This window comes from Siphateles boraxobius, unplaced genomic scaffold (assembly GCF_051911475.1).
Source record: "Siphateles boraxobius isolate OS27281-9 unplaced genomic scaffold, OSU_SipBor_1 65, whole genome shotgun sequence".
NCBI lineage: Eukaryota > Metazoa > Chordata > Actinopteri > Cypriniformes > Leuciscidae > Siphateles > Siphateles boraxobius.
This window is the reverse complement of record NW_027509192.1, coordinates 21,435,482-21,454,924: the sequence shown is the minus strand read 5'-3', so window position 1 is coordinate 21,454,924 and position 19,443 is coordinate 21,435,482. Positions and strand designations below refer to the sequence as shown.

Below are 19,443 nucleotides of genomic sequence, written 5' to 3'. Positions count from 1 at the left end.
CCAACGGGACAATGTTTGGACACATATCGCTTATTTTTAAGGACATAGGACACGGTGTTCCAGTACTAAGGTAAATTAAATGTAGGCCTAATTAAATAATTTGCAGTGCAAAAAAAATCTTAGTCTTAATTTTTATGCAAACCACAATATACTCTTAATTGTTTCTATTAATTCTAGGGTGACTATGCTTCGCACACGTGCATGGGTGCAGCAGGTGACAGCATGAGTGCACTGCACATCAGTAACGCACACTAGATCTAGTGCCCTACCTGAGCGCCACCCGGACTGTGCTCTCGTCCTGTCCGCTTGACATGATTCAGATCTTCATCGATCGCACAGCAATCCGATCGATCCTGGAAGTGCGCAGCACCTATGCGGCGTAGATAGAGTTCAGCTCATGTGCGGATCACCTCTGCCATGTTTAAGGCTTTTATTCCCTGCACCAGCTACAGCAGAGATGCAGAACGATCACGCATGTTCATTCGCGCATACAGCGGTGTTGTGCTGTCCTGTGAGTGTCCTGATCTGATCTGATCTATTCTACATGCTCACTTCATGAGGTCCAAGCCGCAATGCGTCACCAAACCACGCCTCCTTCACGACCCCTGGAGGGTGACGTCATTATAATCATGCAAATCAGTCTATTCGGCTTCTTATTATGATAGAAAATAGCAGTAGAGTCTAGTTATAATTCCTTATCAGATTATATGTATTGATCTCCGACCATGCAGATATTCAGTTAAATTTATTTGAAACCTAATTATTTTATCTGGTCGATTTCATACACATAAAAGCAAATGTGACTCATCTAGACCATGTTTTAATATGTATTAAAATTGTTTAAGATAGTTATCATGTAACTAAATGTGTTTTGTTGATGTGGCCTCTTAATATTTTTATACAATTTCATGTAATCAAAGAGCAATAATTGGTATGTAATATATTTATTTATTATTATCATTTATTTTGTTGAATATTGTATCATACATAAATATATGTTACACTGTAACCCTATACTTTTTTGTGTGCAATTGTTTTCTGAGAAAAACATACAAATAACAAAATAATTAAACTAAATAATAAAAATGATGCTCCACAATTGCAAACTGTACAATTACTCTCTCTCTCTCTGTGTACACACACACACATGCGCGCACACATAGACTTTTTCAATAGATAGTTATTTGTATACTGTACAAAGTTTAACACATTATTAATCACTTGCACTATGAATTATTTTATAAATATAGCTATAGGCCAAAATAAATTACACTCCTAGGCAAAAAATAAAAAAATGGCAAAACACTAAGCTTTTTATTGTCTTAACCACAAATTATTGGTCAGGAAATTAGCACAATTTAAGCAGTAGATAAAAAGTAATTGCTGTCTCAGAAAAACATCAAAGACAGAATGAAGTTTGATGTGATGAATCAGTGATGAATCACAATATAACACGAGTTGCATGGTGAAGCTCCAGAGCGACGTCTTAAAAAATCTGCTGAGAAATTATCAGATGTTATTTTTGCTCCACATTAAAATTTAGAGGAAAAACACAGACACTGTACCTGTTCTCCACGTCTCCCCAGTCTTCCCCGTGTGTGTTCCTAGTGTGCTACTCTCCTCTGAATCTCCCTGGATCTCCTTGAGGTGTGTGCCCACCATCATTCTCCCGTTCCGAAGTCCACCTTCTGCTAAGACAGTAATATCTTCACCATCTCATCTCTCTTTCTGAACTCAGCATTCATTAGTTACTCAACTGCGTCTGTTTACCCTGCTTCGCTGCAAATAAACTTGTCACTGTTTAACCTTATACCATCTGTCTGAGTCGTTCCGTTACAGAAGACCAGACCAACATATACACAGCATGAGCACTCCAGATCCCTTCCAGGAGATCGTGGACGGACTCAAACGCTCTCTCAGTGCTTCCACATCCACAACATCCGCCGATTGGAAAACCACTCTGCAAAAGTAACATTCAATTCTGTGTCGGACCCATCCAAATTGGTATCTGTCATAAAGAAATAATCCATCTGTTGGTTCTGGAGCATTCCACCGCTGTCATCATTTTGGGGCGACCATGGTTAATTCAACACCAAACTGGAAATCTCCTGGGCTTCTGGCAAAATCCGGAAGTGGGGCGAAAGCTGTTTCCAAAATGTTTTCCCTGCCTACCTCTCTCAGTTCCAGTAGCTCCCAAGGTTTTATCACTTCTCTCCACTTCCAAAGTCGAAAGTCCTGTAGAGAAACATTCTGTGAAATTTCCAACATGTTACGCCCCCTTCAGGGATGTTTTCTGCCCTAGGAGAGCCACGCAACTACCGCCTCATCGGCCATGGGACTGTGCTATTGACCTGTTTCAGGGTGAACCAGTGCCCCGTGGACGAATCTATCCACTCTCCATTCCAGAACAGAAGGCCATGGAGGAGTATATCGAGGAAGCATTATGACAATGCTACATCCGACCATCTACGTTCCCAGCTGCTTCAAGCTTCTTTTTCGTGGCAAAAAAGGATGGAGGCTTGCAGCCTTGCATTGACTACCACTCACTCGACCGGATAACAGTTAAATTACGGTATCCACTTCCCTTGTCCCTGCGGCACTGGAACAACTCTGTGAAGAAGCCGTGTTCACCAAGTTGGACCTCCACAGCGCTTATAACCTCATCCGGATACGTGAGGGGAACGAGTGGAAGACGGCGTTCGTAACCCCTACAGGTCACTTTGAATGCCTGGTCATGCCCTATGGATTGGGTAATTCCTCCGTATTCTAGAATTTCATGCACAAGGTACTCCGGGATTTCCTAAACAAGTTTTTACTGGTTTACATCGATGACATCTTAGTGTATTCCCAGAGTGTGGCCGAACATTGCCAGTACATTGCCGAGGTCCTGCAACACCTGAGAGACCATCAACTCTTCCTCAAAGCACGTCAGCAAATACTGCATCCAGATGGACGAGGGGAAGGTAGAGGCTGTCCGCAATGGGTCCACTCCCATAAGCATCAAAGAACTCCAGTGCTTTCTAGGGTTTTCTATCGCCGCTTCATTAACAACTTCAGCTCCATCGTCTTCCCATTAACCAACCTCCTGAAAGGTAAGCCCAAGTCTCTGTCCTGGTCCCCATCAGCCACACAAGCCTTCGAGAAGCTAAAGACAACCTTCACCAGCGCACCGCTCCTCATTCATCCTGACCCCACCAAACCCTTCATTGTTGAAGTCGACGCCTCCACTACTGAAGTCGGAGCGGTCTTATCGCAGCAACATGGGGACCCAGCGAAACTCCATCCATCCATCCTTCTTCTCCAGGAAGCTCAGCCTGGCGGAGAGGAATTACGACATCGGCAACAGAGAATTACTGGCCATCAAGCTAGCTCTTGGGGAATGGAGGCATTGGTTGGAGGGAGCTCAACACCAATTTTTGTTTTTTTCTGACCATAAGAACTTGGGATACCTATGGGATGCAAAAAGACTTAACCCCCACCAGGCCAGATGGGCACTCTTTTTCACACATTTCAAGTTTACCATCGCCTATCATCCAGGAACTAAGAATACAAAGGCCGATGCTCTGTCTCGTCTCCATCCTCCCAAAGACATCACAGAAGCTCCTGAGCCCATTCTGCCTCAAGAAGTCTTAGTCAGCCCCATTTAATGGTCCCTAGATCAACAACTTACTTCCTCCAATGCCTCAAGGGCGGTTAATTCAAGGGTGTGCCAGTTGTGCCACCTCCAAGAGTCAACGCCACTTACAATCTGGCAAATTACAAGTTCCTCAACGCCCCTGGTCTTACCTAGGAGTGGATTTCATCAGAGATCTGCCTCCATCCTCCGGTAACACTTGTATTTTAATAATTGTGGATCGTTTTTCTATATCCTGTCTTTTGGTTCCCCTCAAGGCTCTTCCCACCGCAATTATGATCGCTGAGTTACTCTTTAACCATGTGTTCGTTATGGCATCCCAGAAAACATTGTTTCCGATCGTGGGCCCCAATGTATATCAATTCATATTCTGGAATGCATTCTTTACCCTCCTAGGTGTGAACGTGAGTCTCACATCAGGCTATCACCCTCAGTCCATCGGGCAGATTAAGGAAAAGATTCAAGAATTTGGGAGATTCTTGCCAATCTTCTGCCATGGTCACCAGAACCCTTGGAACCAATATATCGGCTGGGCCGAGTATGCACAAAACTCACTACGACAAAACCGCCACTGGACTCACTCCCTTTCAGTGTGTACTCGGTTTCCAGCCTTCCCTGTTCCCATGGTCTGGGGAACCCTCGGACATTCCATCAGTAGACTATTCGTTTCGGGAGACTGAGAGGGTCTGGGACGCAGCCCACCACCGGTTGCAGAGGGCAGTGCGAAGGAGAGAGTTCCAGGCCAATGCTCGGCGAGCCGACACTCCCATCTATAGGCTGGGGCAGAAAATCTGGTTATCTACACGGGACATCAGAATGCGCCTGCCCTGCAAAAAGCTAAGTCCCAGATTCATTGGCCCCTTCACTATCACACGGCAGGTCAATCAACTACAATTACCCCCTCAGTACAAGATTCATTGTATCTGTATGGTACTGTAACAGACACGCCAGGCTCTGTCACCAACCAATCCCGGAGAGCACCATCACCAGAATTCTAACCACACACACCTGACACCCATCAAGCTAACTACTCAGACACAGTATTTAAAAGGATAGTTCACCCAAAAATTACAATTACCCCATGATTTACTCACCCTGAAGCCATGGTGCAAAAGCCACAATAACACATGGATTCGCTTCAGAAGGCCTTTATTAACCCCCCGGAGCCGTCTTTTTTTTTTATCATGGATGGATGCACTTTTTTGGTATTCAAATATTTTCCAGTCATTCACTCCTATTTAAAGCTTCGAAGAGCCAGGACATTTTTTAATATAACTCCGATTGTATTTGTCTGAAAGAAAAATGTCATATACACCTAGGATGACTTAATGATTGACTAAATCATGGGCTAATTTTCATTTTTGGGTGAACTAACCCTTTAAGCACACACCTCGAGCCTCATGGTTGTCTGGTCTTGTTTTGAGAAAAGGACAGCTTACCTTTACTCCACGTTCTAAACACAGATTCTTCTACGTATCTCTTTGTACCTGTTCTCCACGTCTCCCCAGTCTTCCAGTGTGTTACTCTCCTCTGAACCTCCCTGGATCTCCTTGAGGTGTGTGCCCACCATCATTCTCCCGTTCCGAAGTCCACAATCTCCTCACCTTCTGCTAAGACAGTAATATCTTCACCATCTCATCTCTCTTTCTGAACTCAGCATTCATTAGTTAGTCACCTGCATCTTTTTACCCTGCTTTGCCGCAATAAACTTGTCACTGTTTTATCTTATACCATCTGTCTGAGTCGTTCCGTTACAGCTATTCTGTGCTGTAAAGTTACTTTATCTACAGTATTTGTAACATTTTTGCTCATTTCTTGTGATTAAAATGGTTAAGACCATTAAAAGACCACATTTTACCATTTTTGGCTTGGTTCTTTTTCTTTTTTGCCCAGGAGTGTATTTTAATTATTATCTTAGTAATTACAACTTGAAGTATATTACAATAAAATTATCAATATTTAGATTGTAAATATAAATATTTGTATTGTTTTATATAATAATAAATAAGCAAAAAAATCACATACTGTACAGGTCCTTCTCAAAAATTTAGCATATTGTGATAAAAGTTAATTATTTTCCATAATGTAATGATAAAAATTAAACTTTCATATATTTTAGATTCATTGCACACCAACTGAAATATTTCATGTCTTTTATTGTTTTAATACTGATGATTTTGGCATACAGCTCATGAAAACCCAAAATTCCTATCTCAAAAAATTAGCATATTTCATCCGACCAATAAAAGAAGTGTTTTTAACACAAAAAAAGTCAACCTTCAAATAATTGTTCAGTTATGCACTCAATACTTGGTCGGGAATCCTTTTCCAGAAATGACTGCTTCAATGCGGCGTGGCATGGAGGCAATCAGCCTGTGGCACTGCTCAGGTGTTATGGAGGCCCAGGATGCTTCGATATCGGCCTTAAGCTCATCCAGAGTGTTGGGTCTTGCGTCTCTCAACTTTCTCTTCACTATATCCCACAGATTCTCTATGGGGTTCAGGTCAGGAGAGTTGGCAGGCCAATTGAGCACAGTAATACCATGGTCAGTAAACCATTTACTAGTGGTTTTGGCACTGTGAGCAGGTGCCAGGTCGTGCTGAAAAATTAAATCTTCATCTCCATAAAACTTTTCAGCAGATGGAAGCATGAAGTGCTCCAAAATCTCCTGATAGCTAGCTGCATTGACCCTGCCCTTGATAAAACACAGTGGACCAACACCAGCAGCTGACTGTGGGTACTTGACACTGGACTTCAGGCATTTTAGCATTTCCTTCTCCCCAGTCTTCCTCCAGACTCTGGCACCTTGATTTCCGAATGACATGCAAAATTGCTTTCATCCGAAAAAAGGACTTTGGACCACTGAGCAACAGTCCAGGTCAGGCGCTTCTGCCGCTGTTTCTGGTTCAAAAGTGGCTTGACCTGGCGAATCCGGCACCTGTAGCCCATTTCCTGCACACGCCTGTGCACGGTGGCTCTGGATGTTTCTACTCCAGACTCAGTCCACTGCTTCCGCAGTTCCCCCAAGGTCTGGAATCGATCCTTCTCCACAATCTTCCTCAGGGTCCGGTCACCTCTTCTCGTTGATGATGGCCTTCTGGTGTTGATGATGGCCTTCTGGACAGCAGTCAGGTCGGAAGTCTTACCCATGATTGCGGTTTTGAGTAATGAAACAGGCTGGGAGTTTTTAAAAGCCTCAGGAATCTTTTGCAGGTGTTTAGAGTTAATTAGTTGATTCAGATGATTAGGTTAATAGCTCGTTTAGAGACCCTTTTCATGATATGCTAATTTTTTGAGATTTTTTTGGAATTTTGGGTTTTCATGAGCTGGTACCAAAATCATCAGTATTAAAACAATAAAAGACCTGAAATATTTCAGTTGGTGTGCAATGAATCTAAAATATATGAAAGTTTAATTTTTATCATTACATTATGTAAAATAATGAACTTTATCACAATATGCTAAATTTTTGAGAAGGACCTGTATATATATTAGAAGTATATCATATATTTAGTGTGCTTGTTGATGATGATGATGATGATTATGATGGTTTTGGGCACTCTCATATGATACACCTGTGTTTTCCATTGCAACCTGTCTTGCTCATTAATTTGATCTGCAATGCATTGAAATATTACAATAAAATAGCATTGGTTTATTTATAGCACATTCAAATATTAACTTAAGTGCTTGTATTATAGATTAAGGGCACAAATCTTAGTAACAGGGTTTTGGTGCAATGTTGTAAAATTTGTAAAGGTTCACTGATTGTCACAGTGTGTCGTTCAACAGTTTCCTTAAACAGTTTCCTTAAACTCGATGCACTTTCAACTGTAAATCACTGAGTGCATAACAGTGCTGGTAATGGAGGTAATAGTTCGGCACCAGGAGCTCTAGTGTCTTGACCTCCTGCCAGACTTCAGTGTCCAGTTACTGGCTCTCAGATTACCAGAGCCGGCCTTCACTGCAGAAGACACACACTGAAGTACAGTACATGTACTACACACACTTTACCAATACTGTACGCATCAGCTTCCTGCTACTTCTGAGACACACTGAAGCCACAAATCCCATGCTGTTTGTTGTGAGAACTATAAAGTACTACAACTAATAACTAAAATAAACACTAAAAATGTAAAACTTTTTATATGTTTTGGTCGTTCATTTACACGACAAAAGAGGTTTGGGGGCCTGAAAACACAAACTTTTGAAATGGGTTTCAAAGTGCAAGTTTTTGAAAAAAATATCATTACATTCTCCGTGTAAAAAAAAAAAAAAAACATAATAAAAAAAACAACACTGGAATTTGTGAAAACGGTGATGTAATGCACATGCGTATTATGTGTTCAGTCTATAGGTGCGTAGTGTTTCTTTACAAAGTGACATCGCCAACTGGCCTCTTATGAATAATACAGTGTTTTTAATTGTTTTCGCAGATCTGTGTGTTCGGGGATTGTTGCCGTCTGAACACGAAAAACGCAAAGGAAATACATATCTGTTTTTAGTACATCATTGTCGTGTAAACATACTCTTAATGTAGTTGTTTAATAAACCTGCCATTGTATATTATGATTATTGTTTCTCTTTGGCAAATTGCTTTTGTTCCTAGCTTGTAAATAGCTTTGGATAAAAGCTTCTGCTAAATGCATAAATGTGAATATATACATAAAATAAGTCCAGTATGAAATGTAGGTCTTTTTAATCAACTGAAGAAAAAAAAAAGGAATTGAATGACCATGAAATCATTTTTTTTTTTTGGTCAAAATGTGTTGTATTATTTAATTAAGTGAATCTTAAACATACATTGTTCAATTTTTTTATGTTTATGGCTAGAAAATAATAATTCACATTTTAGAATCCCAAATTCAATCCTGAATCCCAGATTTGTAAAAATTGCAAACCTCCTGTAAAATAAAACAGCTCAATTTCACTTTAATCTCCTGAGGTTGACAATCAATACTTTTATTTAAATCTTACATGGGGATACAGATTACAGAATATACACTGCCCGACCAAAAAAGAAAAAGAAAAAAAAAGATGCTTTTCAGATTCAAAAAGGCAAATTCTTAAGAGTCAATGATTGAATAATTGTTGCTGTGATTATTATATATTATGTGATTATATATGTTTGGTAACAGTCCTTCTAACCCTAACTGATGGTGTGTATAACTGTTCATTTCTTAAACAACCATGTAGGAAGACACACCATGGGCATATTCCAGGATGACAAAGATTCATCAGACGAAATTGTGTAAGAATAGTTGGGAGGAGCATGAAGAATCATTTCCACAAATATATTAGTGTATATTATGTTATATTAAGTTCACTTTCCTGTGTCCCAGAGGTGTGAAAATACCAACATATTTGATATTCACACAATATTTTGTATTTAAGTCAGTGAAACAGAGGGCTGTGGATCAGTGTCCTGCTCGGGGCTAAATGAGGGGATATGGGGTCACAGAGGGTCAGAGCGGGTCAGAGCAGGACATGACTGAACAGGTTTCAGCCTGACGGAGCCAAGACCCAGACCTGCTGAGTTACACATTAAAATGACCACCTTAAAATGGATTTATTCATGAAAATTAACAAATACAGCATTGCACAGTTATGAGCAGCAATTTCATCTTCATAGAGTCACATCAGGAACCTAATCTAAACATTAGAATGTGTCTAAACTATTGAGAACTGTGATTGAGAACACCAGAATCAGAAATAACAAGCTCATCTAATTTGATAAATGTAACAAAAATGACTTCTGCACAGTAATACTAGAAAGAAAGACGCATATACAAACTCCTAAATAAGTACAAAATCTGAATCAGAAATGAAATATGACACATAAGTTTGATTATTTCCAAACAATGAATCTTCAAGTCCAGATGCAAAGGCATCATTACTGCAACTGCAGCAGAGAAACAGTGATAAAAAAACAACAACAGCTGATTTGACAATAATTGATACACAGATTGAAGCTCTACTAAAATCTTCTAATTACCACTGAACGTTTTTTTTTTACTTGTTGCCCAGTTAATAATAAGTAAAAATGTGATATTTAATGCATAAAAATATTGTATGTAATAATATTTGGAGTTTGTAAAAACTTTTAACTGATACTCACTGATATGTAGGAAATTCTGCCCTCTGGTTCCAAAGTAGAATAATGCAACACTCCAAACTCCAGTCGGGGCTGGAACAGCAAACACTGCCAGCTTCATTCAACTGCAGTCTAACGCCATGCTAATACCAAGGGCCAGATTTACTGAACAGGGCATATTAGTATGAGCTCGCAATCCCCCCCCCAAAAAAGAAAAAGCGCTGAGGTGAGTGGAAAGTTCTGCACATGATCTACTGACGACACACACATTAAAAAACAGACTCAGTCGGATCATTTCAATAATGAACAACACAATCTACCAAGAGCAGCACAAGTGTCCGTTTTAACCCTCTAGTACTGTTTGAGTGTCGGGAAAAAAATATTTTAATGAAATGATTATACTATATTTTAGTTTGATGAAATTTTTTTAATAAAGATTTTGTATTTTTAGGGGATTTTATGGTTCTGAATTAAACTTATGCAGTAGTTATGATCCATTTAATCACTTTTTGAGCATGGACCTGAGAATTTAATTTCCAACTTAAACGGTCATAAATATTGAATGCTTTAAAGCACATACTTGATACTTGCAGATTATAGCTGAAGTGAAAAAAAGTTTTTAAAAAGTGAACTTAAAAGTTATTAAATTTTACATTTATTGTTTTAAAAAATGCAAAACTTTCTTATATGAAATATATATTTTCCAAAACACGTTTCACTCTAAAACTGTGAGAAAATCAAAGCCATAAATCTAAACAAGTTGTGTTTCAAATTTGAGGTTGATATCTCAAAAAATAGTTTTCAGTAAGAGTTTGTTTGGCTGCAGTACCAAACGTTTCCACTAGATGAAATTCATCTCCTATTAATTTCCAATGCGTTAAATTTTGACCCCGTACAATACAATAGTACAATTGTGAATATTTTTTTTCAGGACCATTTAACCTTTTCTATGATGTTTGTTTGTGTGTGTGTGTTTTCACACAGCAAGTTCAAAACCTTTACCAAGTTTTGTACCATTTGGATGAAGTAAAAAAAAAAAAAAAAAAATTAAAAAAAAAAACGTAACTTTTTTTGAGTAAAAAATGACCAAACAGCATCAAAGATTTAAGACATGTTTTTTTGGGGCGGTAAATAATGGCGCAAACACCATTACATTGACTAGCACAAACCTCCATCACCATGCATGATTCATTTAAATACTCTCCACCCATACATTTTGCGTCTGAAAGGGAAACTCCTACAAATGAATATGCAATAAGAACCGCTGCAAAAATAACCCTGTCCATGACTTTACAGCGCTACATTTTCACTGCGTGCCTTTAGTAAATTCTGACAGTAGTTTTGTAACACCAAAAACGGTTTGTGCTGGTGCAAGCTGTTCATAAATCTGGCCCTAAGTGTACAAAATGATTGTTCACCACCACCACTACCTGCCCGCATCCTGAAACCACATCCACAATTCAGCCTAAATGAAAAATCTGCCATTATTTATTACCAGTTTGCCTTTTTTTATTTATTTTTATTTATATATTTTTTTATACAAATGTTTAAATACATATTATATGTAAAATTCATGTTTGTTTTATGGTTATTTTATAGTGCATTTTTGGAGCTCATTGTCACTATAAACTGTCACTGTACGGAAACAGATATATTTAATTCTTAAAGAAATGTTTGCGTTAACATGAGGGGGACAGAATTTTCTTTTTGGGTGAATTATACCTTTAAAAATATGGGGTCCAGACCGTGTGTGTCTAAATAGAGTTTGATACGAGAATGAGATTTGGGGGCACAATTCATTTTTGTGTAAGATATTCATTCAAAGTTTAGAATTAGAATTTCAAGAAGAGTATATATAATGTATATTCATACACTGTGAAAAGAACAAACTCCCAATATTTTAATAATGTATTAGTATATGCACATGGCTCACACTCCAGAGAGCTGATTCGTATAACAATCACTTCTCCGTTATCATAAATCCAGTCAATCCTGCTGTGCATGAAACATCATTAACTTAAGTAAACAAAACACTAACATTGCTCATCTGTACATGTGCAAATTAAACACCACAGAACTATCAGATAACATCTTGATAAAATCTCCTTTGTTTAGGGAGAATCAACGTAGTTGAACTGAATCAGTTCTGTGCGAGTCAACTAGACTGTTTAATCTCTGGAATAAGAACCACAGCATCCCACACACCATGAATCATCTCATCAGGAAAGACAGAGCAGAATCTATTCATCATCCGTGCCGTCTCCGTCAGAGTGGTAGTCTCCTCCAGTTACCCTGCTGTAGTGAACGCCCTGACTCCCGCTGGCTCCACAGCTGCAGAGTCGTCGACCGAACCGAGACTCGATCTCCTCCAAACGCAGACCCTTGGTCTCCGGCAAACAGCCCAGCACAAACACAAAGCCCAGCACAGCCAGACTGGCGTACAGGAAGAACGCGCCTGGACAAAAGAAACATTCAAGAGGAAAACTAAGATCATTTTCACATTTCAACAATAGTCTACAAGTATAAACCACATTCCTATCATTTATTAGTTGTTTGTGTACATTGTTAAATTGTGTTGTTGCCAAGTAAATCGTCATTACTATTATTAAGGTTAGTGATTTAAACTAATAGTTTCAGAGTTGATCCTTGACTATCTGATTCTTGGGCTCAGGTCAGGAAGCAATACGGTCCCATCACATAGAGACTCCATCACCTAGATATCATCATATTGAGACTGTTTCTGTTCCACAAATTAGGAAATACAAAAAACTCCCAAACCCATTTAAGGGTAAAAATGTAATTGATGTTCAACAAATAAAAAATAGATGAACAGATGAACAAATGATAAAACTCAGGTTGCTGAAAATTCTATCCCTTACTTCAAAAGCACTTATTGTTAATGATATGATTAAAGATTATAACCTAGATGTGCTGTGTTTGACAGAAACCTGGCTAAAACCAGACGATTACATTACTTTAAATGAGTGCACTCCGCAAGATTACTGTTATAAACAGGAGCCTCATCTGAAAGGCAAAGGGAGAGGTGTTGCTGTAATCTACAGTAATATCTTCAGAATTGTGTCTAGTTTCAAATATAATTATTTTAAAGTGTTGGTGCTTAATGTAACACTATCTAGTGTAAATGATACACCCATCTTAACATTTGTGCTGGCTACTGTATACAGGCCACCAGGGCACCATACAGACTTTATCAAATAATTTGCTAATTTTCTATCAGATTTAGTACTGGCTGCAGATAAAGTCAAATTGTTGGTGATTTTAAAATACATGTAGATAAAGAAAAAGACGCATTGGGATTGGCATTTAGAGACATCGTATAAATTTTAAAATATTGCTGATTACCGGTACTTACAAAGTACTAAATAGTTCAGCTCCCCAGTACTTGAGGGAGCTCTTAACGCATTATAGTCCTTCACGTCTATTTCAATCTTATAAATTCTGGCCAGTTGATAATACCTAGAATATCAAAATCGGCTGCTGGCGGTAGATCCTTTTCCTATTTACCACCTAAACTCTGAAATAGTCTTCCTAAAATTGAACATTGTACATTCCTATTATTAAGATCAGTTAAATGATTATTAGGCTGCATAAATTAGGTCAGCTGGAACCGGGAACACATCATATAACACCTGATGTACTCGTTACATCATAAGAAGAATGGCATCTACGCTACTGTTAGTCTTTCTGTTTATTCCGAGGTTTACTGTAATCAGCAGGATACGAGCCGTATCCAGATCAGATGGAGGACCTGCTCCTAGACACGACCACCACAGTGCATCCCTGAAGTGTCAGCAGAGATTGTGTCAACTAGACTCTCCCCTGTGAAGGCCTCATCGACACGACAGCCATCAGCACCGTCTCCATACCGGCGTGACTCAGATATTCAACAAGATAGAGCTGGATAATATTCTGAATTTTCCAATCCAATCTGACTTCTGACCTATAATGCTGCCTGAATTATAATCATAGACTGTTGGTTCATTGGCCAGTGGAGAACTGGCCCCCGACTGAGCCTGGTTACTCAAGAGGGTTTTTTTCTCCATTCTGTCACTGATGGAGTTTTGGCTCCTTGTCACTATCGCCTTTGGCTTTTGGCTTGCTTGGTTGGGACATTTAATTTAATATTCAACAATATTATTGATCTGCCAGCATTGACACCATTAAATGAGAACTAAACTGAGCTGGACGATGACATCACTGTTTTCCCCAGAGCAGAGAAATACTGTATATATTTATTTATCTATTTATTCATTCGTTCATGCCGTTTTACAACATTTTTGTTCTTGTTTCCATGAACGAATAAAAAGGAACAGGAAGAAGAAAAAATCTTGTAATACCTGTCGCTATTTCTGCACATCAAAAGAAACAGAAAAAAACCCAGAAAAAACAAAACAATAACCAGCTGCTTTATAAATGGATCAGCCCCAATCCTCACCCCAATCACCAAATATTTTCAGTAATACCTATCTTTACACTTAATTATCACCATTGACATTCCTGTATTTTTTTCTTTTATAAATTCTTAAATTTATAAACACTTTTGCAATACTTCAGTTCATAGTCCAAGGTGTTCCACAGTTTGACTCCATAAATAGACAAACACATCTGCTTTTGTGTAGTACGTGCAAAAAGAGTTTTAAAAATAATATTGCCTTCTATGGCCATCATCTTCTGATACAAAAGTAAATACATTTTGTAACACCCTAGGCAGAACTCTCTGCTTTGCTTTCCACATAAAAATCAAAATCTTTACTTTCCGGTGACGTCAGAGAGATGACAAACGTTTGAAAGTTAAGCTCCGTCGGATTGTTGCAATAAATCCCGATTTACATTACCAATTCCGATATACTCAGAGTTTTTCAGAATAAGTACAGCAACGAGAAACAAGAATACCTCCAAAAATGAAAATTCGAGAGAAAGAGACGATAAGAAACGATCACCTAGCCCTACTAGGCCTGCTAAATCTAACCCGCGTGCTCCCGAATTTACTGAAGTGATGGAAGAACTGAAATCGTTAAGAAAAGAAAATCAAGAGGGGCATAAACAAACAAAAAATATTGCTGACAAAAGTGGAGACCTCGGTTGAGAACTTAAAATGCCAAATAAATGGTTTCAGAGAGCAGAATCGGGGAGACGGAGGAACGGATCAGCGCTGCTGAGGAGAGGGGGATGAGACACGAAAGAGCGCTACGATATCTACTGGAACGTGAAGCGGATCTCACAGGTAGATGCGAGGACCTGCAAAATAGACTTCGCTGGAATAATCTAAGAATATATCAAGTTCCAGAGGGCTGCGAAGGAGAAAACACGGCGGAATTTGTTATGGGTATGCTCACCACAGTTCTACAGCTACCTCAGGACATGGATATAAAAATTGAAAGGCACACAGGGCCCTTGCAGCCAAACCGAAAGACCCCGCCGCACCCCCGAGATCGTTAATAGTGAGATTCCTGGACTATACCGTTAAGGATGCAATCTTACGAAAAGCCAGGTCACAGAAACAGGTCCTTTACAATGAGAAAAGGATTTACTTTGACAACGACTATTCGCCTGATTTGCAGAGGAAGAGAGCGCAGGAACGAGACGTAATGAAACAGCTCAAGACGAAGGATGTGCGAGCTCAATGTATCTACCTAGCACAGATAAAGATCTACTGGAGGCGGGAGTTAAAACTTTTCCTACCCTGATGGATGCTGCACCACTCCTGCGGGACCTTGGAATTAAAGTCCCTGTAAAGTCAAAATGAAGTATGTGTTGAGAAATTGTCATATCACAGAAAAATGTGTAATTAGACACCCAGCCAAATTTGAATGATAAAAAAGCCGGCAAGTACATAAAATAAGCTATCAAAATCTTGAAAAAATGAGCAGTAGTCTCTGCTTTCAAATGCTGGGGCCGTGTCCGCTGGCTGCGCTGAAACCACGCCCACTCGTGGTAAAGCTGCCGTTGCCACACTCAACTGTCACCCGCTACAGCCGGTATGGATGCTCCTAGCAGCTTATTAGGTTAATTATAACATAAGCGCACAAGGCAACTTACACTCATTGGTGGGCATGCACTGCCGATGATGTCACCAGTTGTCGGCGCGACGGGAGGATGAAGGCCGAGGCGGGAGATAGTCGGCTCTGCCCCATTCACCAGTAACAGCGTATTATCAATGAATCCCAGTTGTCTCCGACGAAAGTTTATAAAACTATCCCGTGTAAAATGATCACTACAGAGGCGGGTTTTGGTGGTGATCCTCAGCTCTCCATCAAGGTGGCTCTTCACAAAATGAATCCACCTCTTCTTGATGTGATCTTATTTAGTAAATTTAAATAAGGACACCGATCTGTTTTGTACGTGAACGCATCCAGGTAGTACGCATTTCCGTGACGAAGACATAGCTAACTAGCAAACTGTAAGCTGTAGTAACTAATAATACTGACAGTAACTCGCGATTGAGCGGCAAACTGATGCGAATGTGCTCTATTTATCTTGTTAGGGGAGCGGCCAGCCTCAGGGGCTCTAGTGCGTCATCAGGTAGGGGAGGTAGTCATCGAGTACCCTTTTAGCCCCGCCCAAAAAATCCGTAAAATATCAATGGTGAAAAACTGTTTAACGGTCTAACTCCACAATTCAGTACTTCACAGTTCACAGTCTTTGTAATGTGTTTTAGCAATACATTTCTAACATTTATAATGTGTTTAGATTTTTATTTAAATTGCCTGTACAGGGACTTTAAAGTCCGAGTGGATGAACGAGACCGACAAGTAAGAGAAATAACGAAGGCTAGATGGTCAGTACAGGGTAAAGGTAGACGTGGATCGAGTAGTACAGCGCCGCAGTCTGACGCGGATCTTCAAGCATTTTTGCAGCAGGAGTAAATCGCTCAAATGTAAAAGAGGTACATTTAAACTGGATATGTCTGCTTTAGAATGTGAGAAAACAATAAAAAATAAAAATAAAATAGAAATTCTCTACTTTCGGGATAATAATTGATTTTATTTTTTTTATTTCTAAATTGACGGATGCCTGCTGACATTTTGCTGAGTGGAAATCACTCTTGGAGGCGGCCGTGTTTCAAAAATGGCTGCGCGCACTTGGTGCATTTCTGATACCCCAGGGAGTCAGCGTCACAACTCCTTGCCCTCCTTTCATCGGGATTTGGACTACGAGACAAGAACTTGGCCGAATGGATGTGTGGAAGTCTTTGTTCGTGTACATAGTTCCTGTTTTTGTTTTTGTTAATTATTTACCCTTGACAGCTAATGTGTTTTTTGTTTGTTTTTCTATATTACTGGAACATATACTGGTGACTAACACAAACAACATTTATACCAATATAAATGGATCATTTGATTTGTGTCAGCTATAATGTGAAAGGATTGAGCAGCCCAATTAAAAGAAAAAAAATATTGAATCAGCTTAGAAAAATGCAATGCTCTATTGCATTGCTTCAAGAGACCCACCTGTCTGATGGGGAACATCTAAAACTGAGGAGGGAATGGGTGGACCAAGTTTACAGTGCCTCATATAACTAGGGGAAGAGAAGAGGTGTTGCAATAATGTTTGCCATATCTGTTTTTTTTATATGGAGCAAGTATACAAAGATAAAGAGGGGAGATACGTCATGGTAGTTGGAACAATTTCAGGCAATAAAATTACTATTCTTAATCTCTACGCACCTAACCAGGACTACCCACAGAAAGGCACAGAAAGGCGAGGGAATGTATTTAATTGGTGGGGATTTTAATTGTGTATTAGACAGTCATGTTGATAGGTTACCAGCAGAAAGGGGACCACAGTCAAAAAAAGTAAAAGCTCTTTTAGGAATAATGATAGAATTAGGTTTAACAGATATTTGGAGACACTTGCATCCTAAAGAGAAGGATTTTACCTTCATGTCACATGTGCATGGTAGTTATTCTAGAATAGACTTCTTTTGTACATCTAGAGCAGATTTGCATAATGTCAAAGAATGTTATATAGATCCCATAACTATATCTGATCATGCTCCAGTTAGTTAAACTTCAGTTAGGACAAGAAAAACAATTTAAATACTGGAGATTAAATGTCTCAGTAATAACTGATTGTAAGGCGAAAGAAGAAATAAGACAACAGCTGATTGAATACTTTGATATTAACGATAATGGACTGGTTACCCCATCCATTTTGTGGGAGGAGGCCAAATCAGTGATAAGAGGTAAAATAATAGAAATAACATCCAGGAATAAAAAATTGAGATTAGCCAAACAAAATGAGATAGAGAACAAAATCAGGAAACTGGAAACTGAACATAAACAAACAGGTAAAATTAAAACTCTAGAATGTTTAAGGCAGGAAAGAAAGAAATTGAATGATTTGCTTACATATAAAGTAGAGGGGGCACTCAGATTTGTAAGCAGAAAATACTATGAGATGAGTAATAATGCTAGTAGGCTTTTGGCCTTTCAATTACGTAAGGCTCAAGCAAGCAGGGTAGTTTCAAAAATTAAACACCCAGACACCTCAACAATGTTAACACAACCAAAGGATATAATTAATGCATTTGAAGATTATTATAAAAAATTATATAAAGGCCAGAAGTTAATAAATAAGGAGGAAAAAGTTAAAAGATTTTTGCGAACAACTGAATTAAATAAACTAACAGAAGAAGCAGCAAAGGAAATGATATTCCCCATTACAGAAGAAGAAATAAGAGAGACTTTAAAATTAAAAAAATAATAAGTCACCGGGGGTGGACGGATTTCCCGGTGAATTTTACAAGGCATTTGTAAATGAATTGGCTCCTAATTTATGTAAGATGTTTAACTATGTACTACATGATGAAGACCCTCCACATTCATGGTCTGACGCAATAATTACTGTAATTCATAAAACTGGAAAAGACCATAAAAGATGAAAATACACAATGTATGGCTTATAGACCAATAAGCTTACCATGTCAGGATATGAAAATTTTAACTTCAATAATAGCAAACAGAATTCAGAAACATATTAAAAAATTGGTCAAACCGGATCAGACTGGATTTATTAATAAAAGATATGGAACAAATAATATAAGAAGAGCTTTAAACTTACAACAATTTGGAAAAGATAGTAAAACACCCTCAATGCTTCTCAGTTTAGATGATGAGAAAGCATTTGATAGGGTGGACTGGGTGTTTCTGGAACAGACTCTTAATCATATGGGCTTTCATGACATTTTAGTTAATTGGGTAAAGATTTTTTTTACAAAAATCCAAAGTCAAGAGTTCGAGTTAATGGTCACTGCTCAGAGTTTTTTAATTTAGGTAGGGGAACTCGTCAGGGAGATGCAATGTCTCCGGTTCTATTTGCTCTTAGTATTGAGCCACTAGCTGAGTTAATAAGGAGCAACCCCAGGGGATAATAGATAAAGGAGGGAAGTGTCATAAAATATCGTTATACGCTGACGACGTATTATTATTTATTGAAAATCCTTTTTCATCTATCCCGGCCCTTTTAGAGTGTCTTAGAGACTATGGCTTAGTTTCTGGATATAAGGTAAATGCTGAGAAATCAGAGGTAATGATGATTTCAGGAAGTTGGCCCAGTCAGTTAGATAATGAAGTATCTTTCCGATGGTCTAGTAAGGGTTTCAAATACCTAGGTGTTACCCTTACACCCATGGCATCAAATTTATACTTGGCAAACTACACACCGCTTTTTGAGATCATAAAAAAAGATTCG

General features: G+C 38.8%; 2 protein-coding genes and 1 long non-coding RNA gene across 9 annotated transcripts in view; all 3 read right to left on the bottom strand.

Annotated features, from left to right (window-relative positions):
- The window catches only part of kif21a (kinesin family member 21A), a 101,213-nt gene extending 100,634 nt beyond the window's left edge, over window positions 1-579 (bottom strand). For all 7 annotated transcript variants that reach the window (XM_077211469.1, XM_077211461.1, XM_077211464.1 and 4 more), the window contains exon 1: window positions 270-579. In XM_077211469.1, coding sequence (XP_077067584.1) covers window positions 270-313 — 44 coding nt within the window. In that variant the 5' untranslated portion in view covers window positions 314-579. The remainder of the gene's footprint in view (window positions 1-269) is intronic.
- A 7,987-nt stretch (window positions 580-8,566) lies between these two features.
- On the bottom strand, window positions 8,567-9,873 carry LOC143721206 (uncharacterized). The gene is made up of 2 exons (XR_013196690.1): window positions 9,754-9,873; window positions 8,567-9,537 (listed from the first exon to the last, which is right to left on the bottom strand). It is a non-coding gene; the product is annotated as an uncharacterized LOC143721206 (long non-coding RNA).
- A 1,734-nt stretch (window positions 9,874-11,607) lies between these two features.
- Window positions 11,608-19,443, bottom strand: part of slc2a13b (solute carrier family 2 member 13b) — a 31,175-nt gene continuing 23,339 nt past the window's right edge. Inside the window, exon 11 of the mRNA XM_077211460.1 lies at window positions 11,608-12,184. Coding sequence (XP_077067575.1) covers window positions 11,970-12,184 — 215 coding nt within the window. The 3' untranslated portion in view covers window positions 11,608-11,969. The remainder of the gene's footprint in view (window positions 12,185-19,443) is intronic.